Source organism: Cucurbita maxima, unplaced genomic scaffold, assembly GCF_002738345.1.
Source record: "Cucurbita maxima cultivar Rimu unplaced genomic scaffold, Cmax_1.0 Cma_Scf00003, whole genome shotgun sequence".
Taxonomy (NCBI): Eukaryota; Viridiplantae; Streptophyta; class Magnoliopsida; order Cucurbitales; family Cucurbitaceae; genus Cucurbita; species Cucurbita maxima.
In genome coordinates, this window is record NW_019272019.1 from 913115 (window position 1) to 940780 (window position 27666).

The window sequence follows — 27666 nt, forward strand, 5'->3', positions numbered from 1 at the left end:
AAGAAAGACAAAAACTCCATGCTTTATGGCTTTCTTGGTGTAACTTGTCTCTCTTTCAAGAAATTTTGGTATTGATTCTCTTATGAAGTTGGAAGAGCTTTTTGAAATCCCCTTTCGGTTAGGGGCTTGACTTTTCCGTTTGTAATTTATGTTATCTATGAAATTGTTTCTCATTGAAAAACATTTTTGCACATAAACAGGTGCAGTGGTGTTATGGGTAAATATGCTGCTGGAGAGCTCAGGCCACCCACATCAGGTTTGTGAACATCTTACTTAAATTTCGAACTATGAAGTGGCATTTCACTTTATGCAACGGATTTGCAACTTATCTATGTTTTGAAAATAAATCGTAAAAGGTATACATAGTAAGTAGTAGGTAGGGAAGGAAGCACCATAAGCTACACGCTTATGAAATGTGTCTTAATTTAGAGGGAATAAAATATTTGTGCTCTGATCCTGATCCTAATGTAAGTAGTACATGTCTACATGGTTCTACGTAGTTCCGTTGTATTGGAGAAAGAGAGAAAGAGCTACAACAAAAGGGGAAGAAGAATAAATACAATGTGAATAATAAATTATTATGGTTTAAAAAGATATCTGCAGCTAATATTTACAAAAAAATAAAACAACTCTTCAACATGGTTTAAAAATATCTTCGTTTGCTAGCTTGTCAAAAGTATGTTCGTTAGATCACCCATCAACCCAAAAGCTTAAGATGTTAGCATAAGTTTAATTCTATCAATATTTTAACACTTTCCCTCACTTGTGAGCTTGAAAATTTGTCGAAGGTCCAACAAAGGAAAATCAATATTGATTAGGGAGGAAATGAGTTGTGAAGTTTTTTTTTGTTAGTATATCTACTAGTTGAAGCTGTGAGGGCACAAACTAATGCATACTATCCCTTTCTCCAATTTTTCCTTGATAAAATGTCGATCAATTTTAATATGCCTTGTCCTATCATGTTGTATAAGATCATATACAATATTATAGTTGATTTGTTGTTGTAATACAATTTTATCGGACCTTCTCTCTTAATCTGTAAGTCATAAGGATTATCTTCAACCATAAGAGTTCACATAACACTTAAGTAATAGCTCGAAATTCTGATTTGGAAGATGATCTAGCCACCATATTTTCCTTTCTACTCCTCCCTGTTAACAAATTACCTCTATGAAAAGTACTATACCCCATTGTAGATCTTCTATCCACTATTGGTCTAGTGTGGTCAGCATCGGTGTAAGCTTCCGATGTAATAAAATTGTTCCGTTTGAATAAAATTCCTTTTATGAAGTTTCTTTCCGATAATGCAGCATGCTGTATGTTGCTTGAAGGTGGGTCTCCTGCGGATCATGCATGAATTAGCTAATTACACTCACTGAGTATGTTATGTCTAGTCTAGTGTGAGCTAGATACATGAGTGTCCCCAGTAGCTTCTAGTACATTTTTCTGTTCACGGCAGGTTCTTCTTTTGTCTTTCCCATGTTCTGATGTAGATCCCTTGGTGTTGGTGCAAGTTTACATCTGTTTTTCCTTGTTTCCATCAATAAATCCAAATGCACTACGCTACTTCAATGCTGAAAAAGTACTTTAGCCTTTCAAGTTACTTTTCTGATTTCTTTCTTGGTTAATTGTACAAGCCTTTTAACTGTGTTGATATTGTTTACTAGAAGATGTGTTTCATTTTCATCCTTAAAGCAAGGATATTACCGAGCAGGCTTTCTTGTTTATAGCTTCTTCTCGTGGATCTGGAAAACACCCTCAGCTAATACCATCAACTCCAAGATGGGCCGTCGCAAATGGTGCTGGAGTCATATTGAGTGTTTGTGATGAAGAAGTTGCTCGGTATGAGACTGCAACTCTAACAGCAGCTGCTGTTCCTGCGCTTCTTCTTCCTCCCCCTACAACAGCTTTAGATGAACATTTAGTTGCTGGGCTACCAGCTCTTGAGCCATATGCACGCTTATTTCATAGGTTAGCTTGTCTAAACCTTCAAAGAGAAACAAATTTCAAATCCTTTATGCTGGTTCTTCTTATTCAAATTTTTATCCCCAGCACAGATATTATGCCATTGCTACTCCCAGTGCTACCCAAAGGCTTCTTCTTGGACTCTTAGAAGCACCTCCATCTTGGGCTCCAGATGCACTTGATGCAGCTGTACAGCTTGTAGAGCTTCTTCGAGCTGCTGAAGAGTATGCAACTGGCATTAGGGTAAGTTGGATACTATACTATGCGGCAAGGCATGTTGGTTACGCCATTCATGAATTTTATTTAAATTTATGGTACTGTGCAATCTTTTCTTCATAGTTTGACAATATTTTTCTAATATTAGTTCATATCAGTAGAATGATCAGAAGAATGCTCCTTTGGTGCCTAACTAACAATTAAATAGCTATAATATATGATGTAATTGCATTGACTCATTAGCAAACAGTTATTTCTCATAGTCAATCTATACCTCACTGATATGATACAACCCCATGCTTTCGTTGTCAGTTATTGCTTACATTCAATCTATACCTCACTATTGCACCTTTCCTGATGCATGGGTTTGACGCATCTGCATTGTTCGTGGTTGTCATGTGTTTGAAATATTTTTGCTCAAATGTTTGTGGTTGTCATGTCCTTTCAAATCTAGTTTGGTTTTGTTTGGTTTTGTTTGGTTTGGTTAAAGATGGGCTGATTTGGTTTGAGGTTTGGTTTGGTTTAGTTCATTTGAAAGCTTCACCATTTGGTATGGATCAAATTCATCAACTCTTGAAGTTGCTATCAACCAATTTACTTTCTAATAATTTATATATATCTGTGGCACAAACCGGTATTTATCCTTAATGCAGCTTCCTAGAAACTGGATGCATTTACATTTCTTGCGTGCCATTGGCACTGCAATGTCCATGAGAGCTGGTATTGCTGCTGATGCTGCAGCAGCCTTGCTTTTTCGCATACTGTCCCAACCCGCATTGCTTTTTCCGCCACTACGACAAGTTGAGGGAAGTGAAGTTCAATATGAATCTTTGGGTGGCTATGATTCATCATACAGGGAACAGGTATGGACTTTATAGCACATACTCTCTGTATAAGCTATGCTTCTAGCTTCTTGAAAGAATTAATGGATTAGGGTCTTCGAATGTCATCTTGTTTTCAACTCTAACAACTCCAAATATCATCTGTATACTTTATCAGATCGAAGTGCCTGCAGCAGAAGCTACAACTGAAGCTACTGCTCAAGGAATTGCGTCGATGCTTTGTGCACATGGCCCTGAAGTTGAATGGAGAATTTGTACCATCTGGGAAGCTGCTTATGGCTTGATTCCGTTAAGTTCCGATGTAGTTGACCTCCCTGAAATCGTAGTTGCAACACCATTGCAACCTCCCATATTATCATGGAATTTATACATTCCTCTCCTTAAGGTTCTTGAATATCTTCCACGAGGTAGCCCATCCGAAGCATGTCTGATGAAGATATTTGTTGCTACTGTCGAATCAGTTCTTCAAAGAACATTTCCGTCTGAGTCTCCCAAAGAACAAACTAGAAAAACAAGATACTTTTCCAGCTTTGGTTCTGCTTCTAAAAATCTAGCTGTCACAGAGCTTCGAACCATGGTCCACTCGCTCTTCTTAGAATCATGTGCTTCTGTGGAGCTCGCTTCACGCCTACTCTTTGTCGTATTGACTGTTTGTGTTAGTCATGAAGCTCAATCCAATGGAAGCAAGAAATTCAGACGTGAACAAAGTATTGATGAAAGGATTGAGGACTTGCAAGCGGTACCCGAGAACCATACAGGAATAAGAAGGAGAAAGACTAAAAAGCAAGGTCCTGTTTCTGCATTCGATTCTTACGTCCTGGCTGCCGTTTGTGCTCTTGCTTGTGAGCTCCAGTTATTTCCCTTTGCTGCTAGGGGAAGTGATCATTTAAACACTACAAATTTACAGGATGTAACAAAACTGGTCAAAGTAAATGGCACTTCAACCGAACTTCAGAATAGCGTTAGCTCAGCAGTATGCCACACACACCGAATTTTGGCCATCTTAGAAGCACTTTTTTCTTTAAAGCCATCTTCTGTGGGAACTTCATGGAGTTATAGTTCAAACGAGATAGTTGCTGCAGCCATGGTTGCAGCTCATGTTTCAGAACTCTTTAGACGATCAAAGGCTTGCATGCACGCTCTCTCTATCCTGATGCGATGCAAGTGGGACGACGAGATTTACACCAGGGCATCATCATTGTACAATCTGATAGATATACACAGCAAAGCAGTTGCTTCCATTGTTAACAAAGCTGAACCTTTAGAAGCAAATTTAATACAAGTACCGAAATGGAAGAAATCTCTCGTTGGTTTAAACGGAAAAAAACAAATTCAATGTGAAGACAGTACCTGCTTTCATCCTGGACAATCTGTTCAAAAGTGTGACAATTCGACCCATTCAGAAACTAAGCTTGTGTTCGAGAGAACATCAAATTCAAATGAAGAGTTGGGAAATACTTTAGGGAAAGGTTTAGCAAGCTTCTCGATTGATGCTTCTGATTTAGCCAACTTACTCACAATGGAGAGGCAGATAGGATTCAACTGTTGTGCACAAGTTCTCTTAAGATCAGTGCTTGCTGAGAAACAAGAATTATGTTTCTCTGTTATTTCTCTACTGTGGCACAAGTTGATTACAGCTCCTGAAACTCAACCGAGCGTGGAGAGCACTTCAGCCCAGCAAGGATGGAGACAGGTAAGTTCGTACAACGCTCTTCTCCTTTGGTTTTATCTTCTATATCCGAAGAATACAACTCCCATGTTAGGAACCACAACTCTCCACAGTGGTACGATATTGTCCACTTTGAGCAATAGTTCTCATGGCTTTGTTTGGGCTTTCCCAAAAGGCCTCGTACCAATGGAGATGCATTCCTTACTTATAAACCCTTGATCATTTCCTAAATTAGTCAATGTGGGACTCCCTCCCAACAATCCTCCCCTTGAACAAAGTACACAATAGAGCCTCCCCTGAGGCCTACGATGGAGCCCTCGAACAGCCTCCCCTGAGGCCTACGGTGGAGCTCTCGAACAGCCTCCCCTTAATCGAGGCTCAACTCCTTCACTGAAGTACAAAGACCTGAAGGCTCAACTAGGAATGCCAAATGGGGCTTAGCTGTTGAATGTTAAATATTTATTGGAGCAATACATTACTTTAATATTTATTGAATTGCACTGTTCTATTAAATAGGTAGTTGATGCATTATGCAACGTGGTATCAGCTTCCCCAGCTAAAGCAGCTACAGCAATTGTCCTTCAGGTCTACATTTCTTTACCAGTTTTTTTGTTCCAGACCTCATTTGCTATCTTCTAGTGTTATTGTTCATGATCGTATACTTCATGTGTTTAGTCATTTTCATGGCCTTCTGTGCTTGTCAGGCGGAGAGGCAGTTGCAACCTTGGATTGCAAAAGATGATGATCAAGGTCAGAAGATGTGGAGAATCAACCAGCGGATCATCAAACTCATAGTTGAGCTGATGAGAAATCACGATACTCCAGAATCGCTGGTCGTATTGGCGAGTGCATTAGATCTACTGTTGCGTGCCACAGATGGCATGCTTGTAGATGGTGAAGCCTGTACTTTGCCACAACTAGAGGTAACAATGCAGTTAAGTTTTTATAAATGTTGTTTGTTTTGAAGCTTACTAATTATAAGCCAATGTTCTCTACTTCTTACGGAAGCACAGCTATTGGAAGCGACTGCTAGAGCAGTTAAGCCTGTACTGGAGTGGGGAGAATCTGGACTGTCAATTGCTGATGGCCTTTCCAATCTGTTAAAGGTAATATACATCGTCCAAAGTAATCGAGTTATGCAATTTGTTTATGTACACTCTTATAAAGATGGGTGTTTCGTTCTCCTCCCCAATCGATGTGGGGTTTCACAATCCACCCCCCTTCAAGACCAAGCATCCTTGCTGGCGCTCGTTCCTTTCTCTAATCGATGTGGGACCCTCTACCAAATTCACCCCTTCGGGGCCCCGCATCCTTGTTAGCACATTGCCTCATGTCCTCCCCCCTTCAGGGCTCAGCCTCCTTGATGACATATCGATCAGTGTTTGGCTTTGATATCATTTGTAATAGCCCAAGCCCACCGCTAGTAGATATTGTCCTCTTTGAGCTTTCCCTTTCGGGTTTTCCCTCAAAGTTTTTAAAACGCGTTTGTTAGGGAGAGGCTTCCACACTCTTATAAAGGATGTTTCGTTCTCCTCCCCGATCGATGTGGGATCTCGCGATCCATCCCCTTCAGGGCCCAGCGTCTTTCCTGGCACTCGTCCCTTACCAAATCCACCTTCCTTTGGGGCCCAATGTCCTTGCTGGCATACCGCCTCATGTCCACCCCCTTCGAGGCTCAGCTTCCTCGTTGGCACATTGCTCGGTGTCTGGCCTAATACCATTTATAACAGCTCAAACCCACCGCTAACAGATATTGTCCTCTTTTGACTTTTCCTTTTGGGCTTTCCCTCAAAGTTTTTAAAACGCATCGGTTAGGGAGAGGTTTCCACACCCTTATAAAAGGTATTTCGTTCTCCTCTCCCACCGACGTGAGATCTCACATGAGTTTTTTAATAATGATCCCACATGAGTTTTTTTTAGTAATGATCCCACATGAGTTCTTTAGTAATCAAAATTATTAAGGCTGGGAAAAGCTACTCTCTGTGAGATTAGACAAGCGACTCCGGCCTCTGCTGAATATTAAAAAAAATTGTGATGCTCTGAAAAGAAGCAAACATGATCTCTTATTTTTCCCAATGTCTGTGAAGTACCTTTTGCCAATGTATGTTGTTTGTGTTTGTAGTGTCGTCTACCAGCTACTGTTCGATGCCTATCTCATCCAAGTGCACATGTCCGAGCCTTAAGCACATCGGTTCTTCGTGATATCCTGCACACCAGCTCGATAAATTCTAGTTCAAAATCGGGAAACATAAATGGCATTTATCCCTCTTATCAATATTTCAGTTCAGGTATCATTGACTGGAAAACAGATATTGAGAAGTGCTTAGGATGGGAAGTTCATAATCAACTTGCAACTGGACTATCAACTCAGTCTCTTCAAGCTGCTGCCGAGGAATTAGGCTGCTCTATTCCCCTATGACGTCGGTATAAGCTTAGGTTGTTCGTTATTGTAACGACGTTGAAGTATACGAGTTTGCGGAGACGATTTACGCTATGTTTCTTATCTGATACCATAGATTATTTTTATCCAATAATTCCTTGTTTGGTCCTGTTTACATATCCTCTCACCAAGATGGTTGTGCCTAGGGAGACAGACATTTTATAAGGCCTTATTGTGCGTTCAATTATTTTCTCCTGGGCGTAGAAAAGTTCCTCTAATGTAATTTATTACCTCCCTCTTATTTCATTCCAGGTATTATTTATGGGTACATTCCTCCTTTTAGGCTTCTCTTCAAGGTTTTCTCTTCAAGGTTTTTAAAAGATGTCTATTAGAAAGAGGTTTTCACATCCTTGTAAAAAATGTTTTGTTCTCCTCCCCAATTGATATAGGATCTCACAAAAGTCCACTACTAATCGATATTATTTTCTTTTGATTTTTTCTTACGGATTTCCCTTCAAAGTATTTAAAATGTGTCTGTTAGAGAGGTTTCCAAGAGATGTAGTTTACTTTCCAAAACGAAAATGTATACATACATGAGTAAGCGAGCTGGAGAAACTTAGTGCTGCATAGCAAAAAAATAATAGTGAGCCGCAAATATTCTTTCTTTTTCAATTTTGAATATTGCCATCCAACTAATGTGAAATCTCACCGTCCACGTCCACTTTCATTCGAGATCCACTTCACTCGCATCTATTCTATTCAATTGATGTGAAATTTCACTACAATTTTTATCCCCCAATATTTCAAGATATATGTTGAAATTGTTAGAAAAAAATAGATTTGATTAAAACTTTAAAATTAACCATAGTACTTGATTTGATTAAAACAGCACAAATGTTCAACTAAAAGGCCAAAGAACTTGATTTGCCCAAACAACCACATACTTAACTCGATCATAAAAACATGGATACGCTTAACGCTTCTTGGAGACACCAACAGTTTTCCCTCGGCGACCAGTGGTCTTAGTGTGCTGACCACGGACTCGGAGGCCCCAGTAGTGCCTTAGACCTCGGTGGTTTCTGCATTCGACATACCAAAGATTAATCGTGAACTACAAATGTACATGATGCAAGGAGTAGGGCTTGATATCCCAGGATGAAACACTTCAAGAATATTGTTAAGAATCAACACAATGCATGGAGTGAGTATAGGGCTTCATGAGGACTATAAATTTCCGAAACAGATCTTTATCTTAATTTTATTGTACGGGATTATTGGGGCATTTCTTTAACATTGTACCTAATAGCTGCTTAGCTGATAATGGTTTGCAAAGATATGCTCTGCCCTCATTTATCTTATTTATGTTAAATTAAAAAACTGTGCATGTTGATATGACAACAAAAACAGATGTTACCTGATCTTCTTCAACCGCTCCAAATCATCTCTCAACTTCATATCCAATGCATTTGAAACTACTTGAGAATATTTCCCATCCTTGTAATCCTTCTGCCGATTCAAAAACCAGTCAGGAATTTTAAATTGTCGTGGATTGGCAACCACCACCATTAGATTGTCCAACTCAGCAGCAGTTAGTTCACCAGCCCTGTTAGCAAAAATAACAAATGAAAACAAAGATGTATATTAGACAAGCCACTTGAGTTTTAACCCAAACTCTAAATTGTAACACCCTCTATGGCATATGAAGAAATTTGCATTCTCTCCATAATATTTCAGTCGATGTCAAAGAGGAAGAACTGTGTTTGAATTCAGTCATGAATTCCTGATTATTGGCCATTAACTTGAACTCTTCACTAAGATTTTGTCCCCATTTTATTCAGTGAACTAAAGGCACTCGGTTTATTCTCACTTGGCAATATTCTTTAGGACAATATTTAGATTAAGCTGTAAGGTCGTGCTGTATTTAGGTGCTTAGTCCCTATGGTCATTCACCATGGGGTTGGTGAGTTTGTATTCGGGTTGCTGCCAGTTTAATTATTAGAAGATATAGTTTTACTCTGATGAAAGCTACTCATCAAAAGAGAATAGCAGTCATCTGTGCATGCATTGCTCTCTTATCAGACCCAGGTAAGCAAGGTAAATATATGGTGTTAAATTATATCAAAGGAAGACGTAAGAGGCTGCAGCAGATAATTCCAGGAACTGAAAATCTAGTTGCAGTACATATTTCTTTTCCTTTTTCGTCCTTCTATAACTCAAATCAGAAGGGTAATCCTTTTATCCGTCAACCAGAAGACTCAAAAAGTTCACTATGGCATAAGTTTTTTCTGTGGAAGACTCGAGGATTCAAGGTCCTGTATAAGGAATTGACACCTTAAATTCATAGCAGGCAGAATTTAAAAACTACGAACGAAACCCTTGTAATACTCCAAATTGTCGAATTTTTCCATCAAACTAGATAGACGAGCGGCAAAGAAGGGAAAATAGGGAGAGATAAAGCATCGAATACCTCTTGTTCATGTCAACATCAGCCTTCTTGCAAACCATGTTAGCAAGACGCCTTCCAATACCTTTGATTGAAGTGAGAGCAAACATAATCTTCTGCTTCCCATCCACGTTGGTGTTCAGCACACGCAGAATGTGCTGAAAATCCTCGTTTGCAACCAGCGACTAGATACAAACGCAACAAAATAAAAAGGCCAAATCAATACAGCCCATTATTGGGAGAAGATTACAAAACCCTAACGAATAATCAAGGGAATTCAAGAACCGTAAACAGAAGAACAAGAGGGAAATTAGAGCAGAGAAGAAACTGGAATTACCATGGCGAATGTAGATAGAAGCAAGGACTTCGTAGAATTCCCGGCGGCAGAAAAGGCACGAAAAAACCAAGGGAGATCTTCGGCTGAGTGTGGAGGAGGGCTTTATATACTGTCTATCAGCAATCTAGGGCTCCCGACTAAACTGAATTGACCAATATACCCTCTTCAAACTTTATTTTTATTTTGGGTTGAATTAATAGATTAAATTAATAAAAATAACTTTAAATTTTTGCATTTGTATAAAAATATTATAAGGTTTTTATATTATCTTAAATTTTTTTAAAATATTTTTAAATTTTTAAAAGTTTATTTATCCTCATAAATTTTTTAAAAATTTCAAAAATATTTTTACCATTAATACTACATTTAAAAAATAATATTAAAAAATTTGAAAATAATGTATGATTGTGTTGATAGATGGTTTCTGTTCATATATTGATTTAAAACTTTTTATTATTATTATAGATATTAAGAGGGTTAATGTAGTTTTAGAATTCCATTAGTATTTTTTTAACCTATAGTACTAACGGTAAGGATATTTTTGAACTTGTTAAAGAATTTGAACAAACGTTTAAAAAAAAAGGCTGGAGAGAGTTTTTTTTTTTCAGGTCTAAGTTTTCGACCCAAATACGAAATAAAAAAGAAGGGTCGGGAGAGGTCAGAAGAGGAGGTGAACTTTTTCGGTTGAAGAAGAGGAAGAAAGTGACTGTAAGTGGCGGATGGCGGGTGGCGGGTGGCGGGTGGGGATGGGTTTTTTTGTTCGAAGGCAAATGAAGAAAAAATTGGGGTTTTATTGGAATTTATATTTTAAAGTCTCGTAATTAATGATTTTATTTTTAATAATTAATAATAATTTATATTATTTTATTTGCAATATAATATAATCGATTGTACAACATATGGAAGGTTATTAGTGTAATCTTGAACACATGTCATAAACATATTCAAACAATAATTTAAAGGGTTTAGATTATATGGAAACATTTGAGTAGGGGTATCCTATTGTAACAGTCACAAAAATAAAAAAATAAATAAAATAAATAATTTTGGCGAGGCGCTAGAATTTTCGTACCCTCAACTTACCACACACTCCCCTGACACCATCGATCTTCCAAATCACTACACACTCATATCCTCTTAAAAATAAAAGAGAACATCGAAAGTAAAACGCCACAAATCTCGTCCCAGTGAAGCAAAGAAAACCCAACTATGTAAGCAACAACGAGCAAAGTGTACAACCATACTATGAAGAGGGTAGGTTGTGACCCTCACGTCATGACAAGCAAAGCGGCGTTCCTCAAGAGACGCCCATCCGGCCACATGCGGATGAATATAGAAGAGTGTCATGGTGCGATCGAAAAGGACGGTGCATCATCCAACATACCACCGCGTGAAGTGGGCATTGAAGACAAGTTGAGACATAAACATGATAGAGACATCGAATAGACATGAGGGGCAAAGATAGGCTTGTTGAAGAGCCGAGTAGGGCCCCAGGCCTTAACCTTGAAAGTCGGGTTTCCGAAAGGAATGTAGGCATGCAGTTCTGGAGTTAAGTTTGTCCATATGAAATATGAATGCTCGCCAAGTTTGGTGTCAATCGGACACCGGACGGACAATGCACGACACCGTATGACCGTTCACCATAATCATCCCTATATTAGCTCTCCATAACCCCTGGGCCCTGTGGCCTAAGTGAGCTACCCTGTGACACATACGTGTGTCGTAGTGTGGGAGAGTGTGCCAATAGGAGTGTCTCGGGCGACTTCCTTTGAAATGGATTTTTAAAGGATAGTACCGAACGGCACGGGTGTGCCAGTATTGTGCCCCAGCCCGCGTGTTGGAGGTTGCTACATACACCCGCTATCTGGTACGGTATCTATAAATGACTCGACATGGGCACGGGAGGGCCAATGCCTCAATAGAACCCAAATGGATGGATGTTCGGAAAGTCCCGATGAGATGAAAGACAAGCGGGCCCATTCTCGTTGACATGACCGAGCGAGTTATGATGGCCGACAACATCCCGAGACTCGGGATGGCGTCAAGAGATATGAACCATGTCGATGGAGATTGAGATGACAAGATGAGATGCAACGTTGTATTGAGAGACCTTGGCCTAAGCAGAAGCAAGGTCGAGCCAAATGACTTTGCCTAGTACAGAGGCAAGTTAGATGTGTCGCAAACGATTGAACATGCACGCTCAGGCAGCGTGTGTGGTGGAACAAGCTTGGATTCCGCACAAGCGATGTTCAATTGGCGAAGACAAACCTTGCCTAAGGCCCGACGAAGCCCCAAAGCTGGGGCAAAAAATATATATGGGGCTTAATTCCCCTTAAGGTTGATCGCGAGCATGTCAAGATCACGACGTCGTACAGTAAAAAATGTAGGACCGTGACACAAAGCACGGTGAATAGAAACCAGCTAGAGACTCCGAGCATACTCACGGTAAAATACGTCAATCCATAGATTTTTTACGTATTATTTCCTCGTTGTTGGACATCAAGCGTCGGTGTACTCATACCTCCATAGTACATACGAAGTGGGAGTGAGGGAAAGACCAAAAAAGAGGTCATAGGGGACGAAAACATGGAATAGAATGTCAGAAAATCGCTTTAGAAGGAGAGAGAAAACAACATCGAGGATCGCATAAAGTTGGGTGAAGAAGATGAGATCCGACAGATCCGGACTAGAGTCAAATACCCTTATACTGATCCACTACCCAACCCACTATTCTGCATCACAAACCGTCTCGCCCCATCTGCAACATGTGAATTATTATGTTATTTCTTTTCAAATAAAAAATGGTCATGTTGAGAGAAAACATCGTCATGTGACTAAAACTGACTTGACCATTCTCTTTCACTCTCATCTCTCCTCCTTTCTGGGTTGACGCTTTCAGCACTTATAACATCAACCAGTTGTCCATTCCACTTCTTGGAGGTTAGTCACCATTTGAACTTCTATACAATTACTCCCCACATTATGTCAATTTTCATCCATTTCATTGTTGTGTTTACCTTTGCTTATATGGTTATATGTTTAATAAACTTTCTTTCCCAAGAACCTTGCATTTTCTTGGGTTATAGTCCCTCTCATAAAGGGTTTCGCTGTCTTAAGCCCACCACCACTAGGCTATACATCACCTGTCACGCTCAATTTGATGAAACTCACTTTCCTTCTATCCCTCGCTCTCAGGCCCGACCTCTTTCTTTTCTTCATATTTCAAATTTCTTGGAACCGCGTCTTTGCCATATTGATCCATCCCCACTACCCCTTCTTCATCGCACATTCCTTGACTCACCTCCTCTCCATGTGATATTTGTTATGACCTCGTGATGAGTTTGTGCAAGTTGATACTTCTCTTGCAGGTTCCTCTTTGTCACCATAAGCTTCTAATCCGCCCTCTATTAAACTTGGTGTTGATTCCTCTTCTTCTTTGGGTTCTCATCCTATGATCACACGAGCCAAAACTGGTATTTTCAAGACTCGTCATCCAACAAGTCTTGATGTTTTGGACTCATCTGGACTTCTTTCTGCTATTCTTGCATCCACCGAGCCAAGAGGTTTCAAATATGCTGCTAAGAATCCTGCTTGACTTGCTGTCATGGAGGAGGAAATTCAAGTTTTACAACAAAATGACACTCAAATTTTGGCTCCTCGCCCTACCAACACCAACATCAACATCGTGGCCTCTAAATGGGTGTTTCACATTAAATTTTTGCCCTGATGAATCCATTGAGTGTTAAAGGCTCATCTTGTTGCCAAACATTAGAGTCAGGTTTCTGGACTTGACTATACTTTTACTCCGGTTATCAAAACTACTACTGTCTATGATGTGCTTTCTCTTTCTGTTACAAATAAATGGCATCTTCGGCAACTTGATGTCAAGAATGCTTTCCTCAATAGCATTCTTACCAAATAGTCGTCATCATCTGACCAATTGGCTCGGACACTAGACCGTTCATGCCCGCCCCCATAACCACACGGGCTCGCCCCAGACAAGATTTAGATCTTGTTCTTGTCTTCTATCTGGTACAACAAGAAACTAAGTCAATCCCTTTTAGAGCTACCTCTGAATCATGTCCGTATGGAACAACCTCCTAGGTATATAAATCTTCGTTGTCCCACTCATGTCTTTCTATTAAACAAAGCACTCTATGGCTTAAAGCAAGATTTTCGTGCCTAGTTTCACATTTCAGCTCATTTATTCTCACACTTGGTTTTTCTTATAATTTTGCTAACATGTCTCTTGTTGTATTTTATCAACAATTTAACCTTATTTATACGCTTCTTTATGTCGATGACAATATTGTTACCGACAATAACCTATCTCTTTTTTACCGCTTTACTCGCAAGCTTCATTCTTAGTTTACTACAAATTATTTGGGTTATCTCAATTACTTTCTTGGTTCTGAAGTTTCACTCACTCTTGATGTCTCATTATTAGTGAGTTAAAATATGCTCGAGATATTCCTACTCATGCTCAATTACTTGATAGCAAACTAGTCTAGACTCCATGGTTGCTTCTCAACATATGACTGCTGATGGTTTTCCTTTCTCTGATTCTACTCTCGATCAATCTCTTGTTGGAGCCTTTTAGTATTTGACCATTACGCACCTAGATATTACTCAAGATATTTCATGCCACTACTGTAGATCATTTTCTTGTTGTCAAGCTTATTTTTCGCTATCTCAAGGGCATACTCCACTATGACCTTACCTTTCATCCATCTATTGTTTCCAGTGAGCTAATGAGTTATTCGGATGTTGATTGGGTTGGTTGTCCCAATACTCGTCATTCTACATTAGCTATTTCAGTTATCTTGGTGACAATCTCATTTTTTTTAGTGTTGAGAAGCAATCTATTGTCTTACACTCCGACTATGAATCTGAGTATCGTGCTCTTTCCATGACTGCTACTGAACTTCTTTGGCTTACGCATCTTTTGCATGGCTTTAAGCTCCCCATTCCACGGTAGTCCTTGCTCTTGTGTGACAACAAAAGTGTTATTTTTCTTAGCTCCAATCTCATTTCTCACAAGTGGGTCAAGCATGTTGAATTAGATTATCATTTCGTTTGAGAACTTGTTGTCGCTGGCAAACTTCGCACATAGTATGTACCCTCTCATCTCTAGGTTGCTAGCATCTTCAGCAAAAGTGTTTCTTGACCTCTTTTTTAATTTTTTAGATCCAAACTTCACGTTTGTCCAAATCCAACACTTAGCTTGCGAGGGTTGTTGAGTATATTTAGCCTTCCATTACAATTTGTCATATATATCACATTTGACCCTTGTTCATAGGGTAATATCTTTTATCAGATTATTACTCTTTCCATTTCTTTTATAACCTATTTAATCTAATTTGATATGGTAAATGATTACAAATAATAAAACTCTCACCACCTTTTAGATGGGTGGTTTTAGCAAATATTCTCATAGCTATCTCTACGCTCGAGGTCACTAGACGTGGTGTTTTTAACAAATATTCTTTAAGGTTTTCCACACTATACATCAGTTGTTGGATGGGCATTCCATCCACACGACCAACTATTGCATCGATCACATCGATTTTTATGGCTAGTTCTTTGACACTCTCGTCCAAGTACCATATATTGTTAGAAACTTCTCAAGGGTATTGCATCTACTCTTCGTGGGGCTTGCTCAATTGCTTGGTCTTGGACATGATTGCAGAAATTTCTCTTGGAGCCGACTAGGTTCTGATATCAACTGTCACAAACGCACCCCCTCGAGACGTTTACAAGCAATTCTGACACTCACTTTTAGCACCGAGTGAGTCGTTCTACTTGAATTTACGTCGCCTACAACTAGATGACGTATACTCAAGCCCCCTGCTTTGAGTATAAGGTTTTAGAAAACAGGGGCAAAGAGATTTTTGAAAAAGAATTTGAAAAAACGGTTGAAAATAATGTTATAGGCTAGTAAGCAAGAAAGGAAACACAATGACTTAGATAGCCTATAACTTTGGGAAGTATGAATTAATGACTAATCGCATTATAGTACATTTTGAGGCATTTTCAATTTCCCAATCCTAGACGTGATTTTTTCGAAACATCATACTCCTAGGAAATACAATAGGAACGGTATACATCATAAAAGCAATACATGAAAGCAATAACGTACTATAACATGAGGGGTTTGACATGCAACGGGCATGCGACCACAAACAACACGTCTTGGACAAGCCTGAGAGTGACATGAGGCACTAAGTGGAGGATCCAACCACAATGCCAACTGATCCATGAACCGCGACCCATCCTGAGTATCCCATGTGCCGCAACAACAAAAATTGGAGGAAAACACACTCGCTAGAGATGAACTCAAGACGTGGGAGCCAATTGCGCAAATCAAGAGCATTACATGCCAAGCCAAAGATGCGCATCTCCCTCCCCAGCCGCGTGGGGAGCTTCCTTGCACGCGTGAGTAACCTCATTTTACCCCATTCGACCTTTGTTTGCAAGTTTTTCATCTCGATTTTGATTCTAACCCTAATTTTACTTGAATTAGAATTTGCCAAAGAAATTTTGGAAACTTTGGTGCTCCTAACACACAAAATAGTAGCTTGGGAAGGCACATGTCAGCCAAGTAAGTAGCCACATGGACTTTAGGTAACTTAGAGAGATCACTAAGACGTGCTAGCATGCGAGCATTCCTTACTTTAAGTGGTTAGAAAATGCATGTTAAAGACTTCATAAGGACGTTTTATGATAAATATGTACTATATGTATGCTATGAAAAATTACTGTTATGCCCCAAGGTTAAAAATTCATTGAAGTGTGGTATTTTATGTTTTATGCAAAGTTAGGAAGAGAATATGAATGACTAAAATATGAGTTCGACACTATGGATGCATAAACTATTTAATATGTAAGAAATTACAAGATGGCCCTATGATAAGAGTTGAGATGTTTACATGTTTTTCACTCGATGTCATCTCCCATTGGGATGTCATCTCCCCATTGAGCTTGTTTCCTTGTAGTTTACCTAATATAGTATGTTTACCTTCAAGCTATTAATTTTTTGTTTTACCTATAGAATGAATTTTTCTCCATAATTAGGACGCTAGAGCTAGGTTGGCTAGCTGATGGCTTAGACCATGATGCCTCTAGCATTCTCTTGTCCCCTCTCAAGGTTGATTTATGAACTTTTGACTCGCTTCTTACACACGGTAGTCACTCCTCAAAATGATCCAGTTCATGCTGCTAGTAGCCTCATAAGTTCTCTTAAATTTTCTTGGGTGTTGTGGAGGTTTTCTAGGCCGTTTAAATCTCATATAGCATTTTTAGGACACTCAGGGTTAGCTCCTCGAGGCTAATCTAATCTCTAGGTGCACTCAGGTCTAAACCTTTAACTGTCGCTCACGATCTTTGAATGTTGATCGCTTGTGGATGTATATAATAAAATGATGTAAACTTCACAAAAATAAGTGCAAGTATACACTATCACAACAAGTAGCAAGTAACAAGTAAATTATTGATTCTACATAGAACCTATCTTTTTGGTAACTTTTGTTGCTGTAAATTAAATGAGTTTTTGGGTATCATTCAAATGAGTATTAGTGATTTTAAACTAATTAAATAAAATTCTGCCACATACTTAAACTGCATAAAACTCTCTTGCCTCCGCTATAAAGTTTAGCTCTCCAAACAAACTGAAATAAATAGAAGAACCCACATCTTAATCGTGTAAACTTAATCGTGCGCCTCCGAAATCAAACACATGCCCCCATTCTGAAAGCATCAACTAGTGCGCAACACGTGGCATGCCAAAGGCGCACTTATCCTTACTCAGCACATGAGCTGCGTACGTGGGGAACCTCTTCTTTTGTGTGTGAGAGTGAGTTTTTCAACCCATTCAACCTTTGTTCGACTATTTTTCATTCTAATTTAGATATTGGCCTTAATTTTACTTAAAATAGAACCTACGAGTGAACTTTCAAGAAAATTGGAGCTTCCAACACGCAGAAAAGCAAGCTTGGAAAGGGCACGTTTCACTCAAGTAAGTAGCGCCTCAATCTTTTGCAAGTAATACTTGTAAGGGTTGTTAGGATGTGCTAGCATGCGAGTATATCTAGCCTTATCCGGTTAGAATATGCATGTTTAGGACTCGGATTAGGCAATTTAGATGAGAATGTTATGTATGTTATGAAAAATTACTGAAATGCCCCTATGATGAGAATTTAAGTTGCATACCTATTTTTAATACCTTCCACTCCTTAAGAATGGTGGACAAGATGTTGTGATTTGTGTTCACTACGATGGATAGGAATATCTCCTTAATAAATATGTATGAATGAATAGATCATGTTTTCCGTGCCTTAGGTGATCAATAGGAATATCTCCTTAACAAACTTGTATGGACGAATAGATTATGTTTTCCATTCTTGTGATTGATAAAAATATCTCCCTAACAAAACATACGTGAGTAAACCAAGCTAAACTTAGGGCACTAGAGCTAGAGTAGTTTATATGGTTACATAGGTTAGTACTTTTCCAATAGGCCAAGTACCCTAGGAGCGTGAGTGGTGATCAGAGGTCTAGACCTGAGTGCACCTAGAGATTGGATTAGCCTCGAGTAGCTAACCACAAGCGTCCTGAAAATGCAAGATGAGGACTAAACTACTCAGACGTCCCTAAGGATCTAGAAAACCTCCATGACATTTAAGTATGATTAAGGAATCTCAACAAAACATCAATGCCACTCAGTTATTATTGAGTGTAGGATCGAGTCGAGGCTAAGGTCTTAACCAGACTTGAGATTACGCTAGTAGTTAGCTTTAGACGAGAACTCCTATTGAGTGTAAAAACGAGTCAAGACAGTGATTGCAATTCTGTAAACCGATCTTGGACAATACTTGGGACTACGTAGGTAGACAGCCCAGGATGAGTGCACTTATTGATAGTTAACTCTTCTATTATCAATTAAGATACAAAATTTTATTCATATATTATAAATTCTTTAGACTACTCTTGGATATGATTTTTTCGATTATATCTATACAGTTGAATATTATATTAATAATTTTAAATTTTCATATATCAACTTGAATATAGTTTAATGGATATAAAATGATGGAGTTAAATTACAATTATAGGTTGAATTTAAATAACGCATTAAAAAAACAAGGAATACAAGCGTCCCGAGTCCCTCACCAGTCGCCCTTTGGCCCTCCCCAAATCCCAATCCTCCCCCAATCCTCCCCCAATCCTCTCAAAATCTTCATCTTCACTGTGAGAAGGAATCCGCCATTTCCGCCGGAATCAGAGCCTTCACTCACCGGAGAAGAAGATTAATCCCTCCGTTATGGCTAAGAAGAGGAAATCTATTGCTACCAGCCTCGACGAGGTAGATCGGACCATGTACACCTCTTTTTGCAGCGGGGCCAACTCTCTCTCGCAGCTTTACACCCAGGCTATGAACCACCAGAAGCTTTCTTTTCAAGCCGGAGAACGTCATGCCATGGTGTGGAATTTCATCTTTTCCCCTCCTCCTTGTGGACTTTATCATGTTTTTCTGTTTCTCTTTTGTGTGCATGAAATTGATTTTGATAGACGCGGTTTTTGGTTATTGTTTGTTTCTTTTCTATTTGATATGAGTTCTTATTTTGAACGATTCCGGGAAGTTTAATGTATTCTGAGGATTAAGGTAGTATGAATCATGCTTATTCGCTTATTTCTGCTTAAAAGTCTGAGCATTCGATTGTGAAATACGATGAAAGTATAATATTTTCCATCGTTATTTGTTCTGCCTTGAACCATTTGATTCTTGATTGGAAATCTATACCGTTCATGCATTGTGATGAGCGGGTCTACTTATGGTTAACTTTTGTTAAGGCGATGACTGGAATTGGATGTTCTATGTTGTCCTTTTGCTTCAAATTTGAAGGTTTCGTATTTATCCTTCGTTCTTTAAGGATGTTTGATGGTTAGGCTAACATAATAGATGCTATTGTATTCACTATAAATGATGCAAGACATAGTTGAACGGATATATAATGTGAAATTAAACCAAGCCTTGATTTCATGGAAAGAAAAATCAAGGTCTGTTTAGGAAACTTCTTGGGGTTAATCTCTACTTCTGGTACATGTGTCGATGTCTCATGATCAACAAACATTTTGTAGTTTTTTTAAAGCCATATTTTCAACGTTCTCAGAAATCCTGCCAAAACTTGAACGAAGCATTTTGGTTCTTTTTTGCCTTTCTGAATTACACTGAATCAAGTACTTTAGGAAGATAAGTCAAACAACCAAAGACAATTTTCGATGAAAACAACAACATAGTTGATGATTTTGTTTATGAGAGGATCAAATTAAGAGAACATAAATAGATTTTCTATGACTTTTCTTTCTCAATCTTTTTTAGCTTTGACATTTCAATGCCAAGTTTCTTCAGATCAATATTTTGAAGGCTTTGGCTAATGGATAGAGAAGATATTGAATGAGAAGGAACAAGAGTAGGACAACATTATTCGAGTTGACTAAGCTTTATTACCCTTTTTGGTGTTCCCTTTCCGATTCTCTTTGCAATTATACTCCTTTCATTAATATGAAGAAAAAAAAAATGGTAATCTTCAATTATTCGTGAATGTAGAATGCAAAGAAACATCCTCTTTTGTTTCTTTCTCTTATTTTCGTGATATTTGGAGCTTAATCGATAGAATTTTGCAGCTCTAGATAGACAGTAAGTTATTTTCAACTAGTTCATTTTTTGATTCTTATATCTCTGAGTTTAAATTGGAGAAGAAGAGTAAGTTTCATTCTTTTTATACCAGCTTGCAATGGCTAATATTTTCTCTTGTTGAGCTTCTTCAAGTTCCTTTGTATAACAAATATGTTTAGGGCTGCTTTTGAAAAAGGTGTGTTGTTGCTAGAAGAACTTGTTAATCATTTCTAGAATGAATCTTTTTGATAATTGAATTGCAATGGTTAATGCATCAAGGGATGAAATTGATGAGAATCGTACGCTTAACCCATTCCATGTGGACAAATTCTGTTTTAGATGTAGACCAAAAATAATTATTTAGTTGTTAACCACAAATCTTCATTTAGATGTAAAAATCAGAAGGAAGTTGATGGATTTTAGAATATGATGAAAGCCTTGAATGTTCATAGACGTTTGTCTAAGTGGCTATATCTATAATGTTTCCCACCCTTATTGTTCTGAGTTGTACCATTTGATTCCAAATCAAGTATATACATTGGTTTTTCAATGTGATGAGGAACTTTTTCATCTGTAAGAACGTTAAAGTGATTCCTTGAAAACATTGTTTAAGGAATCACATAGAGTCGAATGTACCACATTTCCCTTTTGTTTCTAATTTGAATGATTCATGTTTATGCTTTGTTCTGATGGGATGTCTTGGGATGTTTAAGGATTAGGCTAGGAGTAAAGAAACTATATTATATTCACTATAAATGGATACAAGACATCGTTGAATGGATATGTAAGATAAAATAATTTAAGGCATTATTTTAGAAAAAATAAAAATCAAGGTTGGTTTAAGAAACTTCTTAGGGCTTTATCTTAAAAAGCAATACTGATACCTAAAATTTAGTTGATCAGTTTCTTGGAAGTAAAAAATCAACGTTTCTATAAATGCTTGGCTGCAATAAGCCTTGTAACTCTCTTTTCGATCTTTTGAGTGTTCCTTCTCTTCACTCTTATGCCCATGGTCCCCTTTGTTCTCAGTTCGGAAGGTTAAAGTTACAAAGAAAATCAATTTTTTGTCTGACTACTCTTACATGGAAAATTCAAAAACCTCAGGTCACGTTTTAAGGTGCTCTTCTTCTATTTGGGGCCTCAATGGTTCATTCTCTCAATGCATTAAAAAGGATCTTGATCATTTTGGTTTGGAAATGTCAGTTTGTGTCATCTATTTGGTCTCTATCTGGAGTCCTTTCTTTGGCTTGGGACAAAAGATTGGATTGAGGAGGATGTGTTGTCCCCTCCCTTACAAGCCAAGGGAAAGTTTTTTGGCATGCTTGTTTCATTGCGTTTTTATGGGGTATTTGATTTGGGAGAAGCAATAGAATTTTTGTAGGGGTTGAGAGATCTTGGGAAGCTACTTGGGATATTAGATTTAACACCTCATTGAGGCATTTGCTTATGAGTCTTTTCGTACTTATCAAGTAGGTGTTATTATTTTCGACTAGAACCCATTTTACGTTTAGACTCCTTGTTGAGTTTTTCTAGTGTGCCTTTGTATTCTCTTTCATTTTTCTCAATTAAAGCATGGATTCTTTTTTTTTTAAAAGAAAAAAAAGACCGCGAAGCTCTGAAGTATTTTTTACTTTTGGTTTTATTCAACTTGATGAATAATTGAACTTTGTTAGGTGGACTAGGTTTTATCTGTTCACGAGTGCAGGAAAGGATCCATAGTTGTTGGTTATGAAATCAGAAGTTCTAACTGGTCGAGCTGCTATTTTCCTCTCCCTGATTTCACTCTGTAAAAGAAAAAGAGAGGAAAGACGAAAGAAATAACTGAAAGAAAGTCGATCATTACAAAAAGAAGATGAAATGGATGGTTCAAGATAATTTTTTTTCGGAAGGAAAGATTGAATAAGAAAATTTTTTCTTAAGGATATTGAATAGTACATACAAACGATTTGCATGAGATAAAATAATCATGTAACTATGACCAATGTACTTCGCAATGTTCACTCAAAATAGCAATCAAAATCTTTTCTGCTCAATTGGGAATCACTGTAGTTCCTTATTATTCCTAAGGGGACTAGTGCAGACCAAGTGCCGGGATTGGCATTGTTATTGGTGGGCTGGTTTGTTGTTTTGTTAGTAGGGATTGGCTCTCGTCAAAGTTTTGTTTTGAGGCTCTTGGGGTTGATGATTTGGCAGTTGGGTTTGTTTAGGGAGGTGTTCCATTGGAGCTCTTTCTGCTGGTGGCTTTTCTTTTTTTGTTCTTATGCATTTGTGGATACTGTTTTTAAGTTTTGTTTTATTTTATTTTGGGCCATGTCTTCTGGATTTATCAGGGATTTTTTATCTCCCTTCTTTTGTTTGCTTTATTATTCTCTCTTCCTCTGGGAGGTTGTATCCATGAGCGTTTTGTTGTTTTTTTTAATCTACGATGAAAAGGTTGTTTCTTGTTTAAAGAACAGTCAATTTTGGAATGTCTTCTTTAGTTCTAGTTTTGCTAGTGTAATACAATATGTTCACAAATTATGTCATTAATCTGTTTCATCAAAATGTTTTACCTTATCTGATGCTGTTTTCAGGAAAAGCTTTATCAATGGATGTTTAGACAACAAGAAGGTGGATCTAGAGTGACAACAGCTGATGTACTCAATTACATACGGGTCAGTTTACATTTTTCTTTCATTTTCATCTTTGTTTGAACATTTGAGTTAGTTTGTCTTCCTTAGGTTGTTCCCGCTTTTTTGTTAATGCGTACTGGTTCCTTGCAAAAAAATTCACGTTCTCCCATTTGAAGAAGCACGATAGAACCTGAATAGATAACTACTAAAAGGCACCTCAACTAGAATTGATACTGTAAGTCAAACACAATCTAGCTTCTTAGAGAATGTAGATCCTGATTAGGAAATTACTAGAAGGCACCTCAACTAGAATTGATAACATAAGTCGAACGTAATCTAGCTTCTTTAGAGAATGTAGACCAACAGGTCACAAAATATTTGATGATCCGCTTTCCTCCCATGTTAGATGTTCTTTCCTCAAATGAATTCTTCACAGCTTCAAAATGATGTCCACTTTGTAATTTGTGTATTCATCATTCTCCAAAATAATATTTGTATGGCTCAGGTTGCTTTTGTTTCCCTTCATTAGAGAGCTAGGTTTTCCTTTTATTTACTTTGCTTTATTCACTCCTGTTTGGGATTTCTTTGAACATTTGTGTTATTTTTTATTATATCAGTGAGAAGTTTGTATTTTCTAAATATATTTTTTCAAGGAAACTATAGAATATAACAACGAGGATAAATAAAAACAAAAACGAGGAGATGAGATATCCCCCTCAAGCTAAAGGATTATAAAGAGGACTCCTAATTTGTCTAATCTGAACAAGATCGTAGTTACATGTGGGTTAAGAAAGATAACACCTGATGCATTCAAGGTGGATTGCAACTATTTAGATGCTTCCTTTCGTAAAACGGGTTTTGGTTTGGCTTGGAAAAAATGGATGAAGGGGTTGTATTTCTAACTTAAATATGTCCTCGTCAACAAGTCTGGGGTTAAGATCCTTTCCCTGGGTATACTCGTATTTTTAAATAAGAAACCAAACTTTTGTAGAAATATGAAGAATAAGAGCATTACAAAAATGGCTCACACAAAAGGAGCCCAAACCAACAAAAAGGCTACAATAAAAGGCTATGATATCATTGGAAGATCGTTTTGGTGGAATTTAGATAAAAGGCTATGATATTCATTTATTGAATTCTTTTATATTGGGCAAAATTATGCCCCTTTAATGCATCTTTAATGTTTTACACTTTGTTATTAGCAGCTTCCTTGTATATAGACAAAGTTTTGAATCTGCTTGGTTTGATTTGAACTTTTCAATGAACTTTTCGAAAAAGCATATGCAATAACAACTAGCTTCACTAAATGAGGCTTTAGGGGGTAACATTCATCAACTTGTTTTGTTGGGCCTAGCTAGCTGTAAACTGGGAGCTTGGCTTGCTATATGGTACTTATCTTTGAGGGATTCCTGAGTAGTTTTGTATAATAATAGGACCTTTTGTTGAGAAGCTTATCCTAAAAACTCGTTAATGTGTCTGGATTTGTGCGTCATCCTTGGAGGTGATTAACTCTCGTCTCTTCCCCTTCTCGTCCCTCAACCTCAACCTAGTCGTCTCTGATGTAGCCACTGCTGTCCGTTCGCTGCCGCTTGTTCGCATCCTCCGTTTGTCCTCTCTCTTTCTGTCTTGCATCCTAATCCTTTGGCCTCTCAAGTCCCCAAAACCCAATCAACTTGAAACCTGACCTAACCTTCAGCCGTTAGCCATATTAATTGCCTTCATTGCCGTGTGTCCTCTTAGCCACCATCGTCATCATCGTCACAACAGTCGGCACTGCCGTCAACACACGTTGCTTTGAGTCTCTGGCTCTATCGCTTAAGTTTGGAACCTTGGATTTGTTCATTGTCCACTTGGTCCCTTTGGTGTCCTTCATGGCATTGTGCCCTCAATTCTTTTTTAGCTTCCTGGGCTTCATTTGCTGTCCACTCTTGTTTGTGTTTTGGTTTACATCACCTATTGGTTTTATGGTTATTGTAAAGCTCTTTGAAGTATGGCGTTAAGTAGCTATGTGTGGGGAACAAGTTTTTTCCTACTTTTTGATTGGACAAGGAGCTTTTCTAGATTGAAGAAAAGGCTGGTTCTTGCTTTTTCTCCATTTCTTTCCATTTTTGTCCGTTATATGCAACTTCTTTGGTGGGAAGAAGTTTTAATTGACCTTATGCAGTGTCCTTTGCAAGATTACTTTTTAGACAAGCTAATAAAGAACTTGGGATTTATGAATTAGTGAAGAAGTGTTATTTGGTTGGTGTTTTTAATGTATTACCAGTAGTTCTTTGGGTGAGAGAAACTTTCATTGGTTCTAATTTGTACAAATAAGCGAGGATGGACTATATGTGATTGTGATGCTTTGAATGTCCAGTTGAAGGGATTTATCATAAAATTATTATGGATTAGATTTTTGGGTGAGAGAAACTTTCATTGGTTCTAATTTGTACAAATAAGCGAGGATGGACTATATGTGATTGTGATGCTTTGAATGTCCAGTTGAAGCGATTTATCATAAAATTATTATGGATTAGATTTTTACATTGATGTGGCAAAAGAAAGGAAAGAAAGGTGTTTCCTTCTGGTACAAAAGTGATATATATATATATTTTTTAATGGATATTTTAATAAATGTGTCCCATCTGTGTTCGTGTCCTAGATTTTTAATAATGATGTGTCTTCGTGTCCATGTCGTGACGTATCCATATCTTGTATTTGTATCTGTATCTGTGCTTCTTAGATTAGCAATTTACTGTTCTTATGAGCTTTAGAAGCCATTGATTCACCATTTTAAGAGGGAAAGATCTCTTAACTCAAGGTTTGTGTGCAAGTAGCTGGATATGGTTCTCGTGTGAGATTTTAGAATGATACGTGGTATCAGGTATGACAAGATACCTAGTAGAAGTTTCAGTCTTGTGGTTGCCTAAAATCCCCTTTAGTATGGAGGGACACGGAGATCGGTAATAAAAAATGTGGAATTGAGCAGTGATTAACTCGGAAACAACGGTTATAGTATCTACCTGCTAAAGTTTCTATAACGACCCAAGCCCACCGCTAGTAGATATTGTCCTCTTTGAGCTTTCACTTTCGGGCTTTCCCTCAAGGTTTTTAAAACGCGTCTACTAGGGAGAGGTTTTCACACCCTTATAAAGAATACTTTGTTCTCCTTCCCAACCGACGTGGCATCTCACAGTTTCAGTCAGGGTAACCTGATCCTTAAACACCCCATGAGGAAACGAATGACACATTCTTCCTCATGACACATTCTTTTCTCTTCAGTAAGAAATTGTTGAATAAGATGTTAAAGTTGCATTTTTAAATTAGAGTTCAATGCACAGAGGAGAACAAAAAAGTATTAACAACTGTAACTTGCATTCGTGCTAGGGTTTAACGAGTTTAGCGTAGGTTTCGCTTGATTTCTTTTTAGCTGTATGAGTTTTCTGAATTTCGTACTCTCCAGAACGAGTTGGATTATTGTGGGGAGGAACCGTCAATGTCCCCTAGAGCAGCAGCAGTCCACCAACATCAACATGCTCAACCAACAATGCAGTTCACAAACTCAAGCTTTCCAGGTTCAGGTCTTTCTGCACAAGCAACCACTGGACAAGGAAGTCGAACCGAGCACTCTGATAATCATTCCAAAAGCTCAGTCTTCTCAAATGCTCTATCAAGCCCCATTCGTCAGAGTTTGCAGCAGTATCACATTGCTCGGGAAGCTCACTACCCAAACAGTGGGACGTCGGGAGGAAACGGAGCCACTCGAAACAATGAACCCAACTTCCTTCAGCATCAGAATGCTGACCCTAATTCAGTCAGCTCTAACGACTCATCGATGGACATGCATGCCGATAGTCCCGCACATGATTCACATTACTGATCTCGGGGATCGCCAATTGGTGCTAAAGCTTTATTAGCCAGGTGAGAACAAGCATAAGTTCCTGGCTACCAATGGCCTTTACTTTCTTTGTTGGAAATTTCTCTAGGGCTTTTATCTTGTAAAGGGTTTCTTTTATAACAGAACCTCAGGGAAAAAAAAAAAAAGAAAAAAAAAAAAAGAACTGGAAGTTGCTAATACCTTTGTTTCTCGTCATTTATTATGGTGTTTCAAACAGTGCTGCTTTGTTTCCCCCCTTTATTATTTAGAACTCAATACTATCTTAATGTAGATTGGGTAAGTTTGTGGATCTGGTGAATGAGAAATTATAGGATATGGCTTTTTAAGTTGGGTTCGTTAGTTAGATAACGGTGAACATTCGAATCGACGCCCGTCTGTAACTCTCCTCTTTCGTTTAAACATAATTTTGCGTTGTTAAATTACAAGTTTAGTTTAAGAACTTTTTATGTGAAATGTCTATAAGTCTCTAACTTTTAGTTTTCTCACTCGTTTGTTAGCCTCGTTTTTATATATCTATAAACTTTTAATTTTGTGTTAACGTTTATTTGAGAGTCTCTTTAACTTGTTTAATAATTGGTCACTAACATATGACACTTGATTTCATTGCCCATTGTTGACTTATTCCATTTGAATGAGTCAACTTTTAA

At 38.1% G+C, this 27666-nt stretch overlaps 3 protein-coding genes across 5 annotated transcripts in view; 2 read left to right on the plus strand and 1 right to left on the minus strand.

The window, feature by feature from the left end:
• LOC111477137 (protein GIGANTEA-like) overlaps positions 1-7321 on the plus strand; it is a 31140-nt gene extending 23819 nt beyond the window's left edge. For all 3 annotated transcript variants that reach the window (XM_023121135.1, XM_023121136.1, XM_023121137.1), the window contains 9 exons: positions 201-256; positions 1731-1971; positions 2058-2208; positions 2835-3044; positions 3181-4716; positions 5209-5277; positions 5397-5615; positions 5706-5798; positions 6815-7321. In XM_023121135.1, the coding sequence (XP_022976903.1) occupies positions 201-256; positions 1731-1971; positions 2058-2208; positions 2835-3044; positions 3181-4716; positions 5209-5277; positions 5397-5615; positions 5706-5798; positions 6815-7111 (2872 nt within the window). In that variant the 3' untranslated portion in view covers positions 7112-7321. The remainder of the gene's footprint in view (positions 1-200; positions 257-1730; positions 1972-2057; positions 2209-2834; positions 3045-3180; positions 4717-5208; positions 5278-5396; positions 5616-5705; positions 5799-6814) is intronic.
• A 605-nt stretch (positions 7322-7926) lies between these two features.
• LOC111476758 (40S ribosomal protein S18-like) lies at positions 7927-9977 on the minus strand. The gene is made up of 4 exons (XM_023120557.1): positions 9853-9977; positions 9540-9700; positions 8487-8675; positions 7927-8151 (listed from the first exon to the last, which is right to left on the minus strand). Exons 1-4 carry the CDS (start codon positions 9853-9855, stop codon positions 8046-8048), a joined length of 459 nt encoding a protein of 152 aa, XP_022976325.1. The 5' UTR covers positions 9856-9977; the 3' UTR covers positions 7927-8045.
• Positions 9978-18997: 9020 nt separating this feature from the next.
• On the plus strand, positions 18998-27382 carry LOC111476576. The gene is made up of 3 exons (XM_023120293.1): positions 18998-19330; positions 23101-23181; positions 26585-27382. The coding sequence occupies exons 1-3, from the start codon at positions 19172-19174 to the stop codon at positions 26999-27001; spliced, it is 657 nt and encodes a 218-aa protein (XP_022976061.1). The 5' UTR covers positions 18998-19171; the 3' UTR covers positions 27002-27382.
• Positions 27383-27666: the final 284 nt, after the last annotated feature.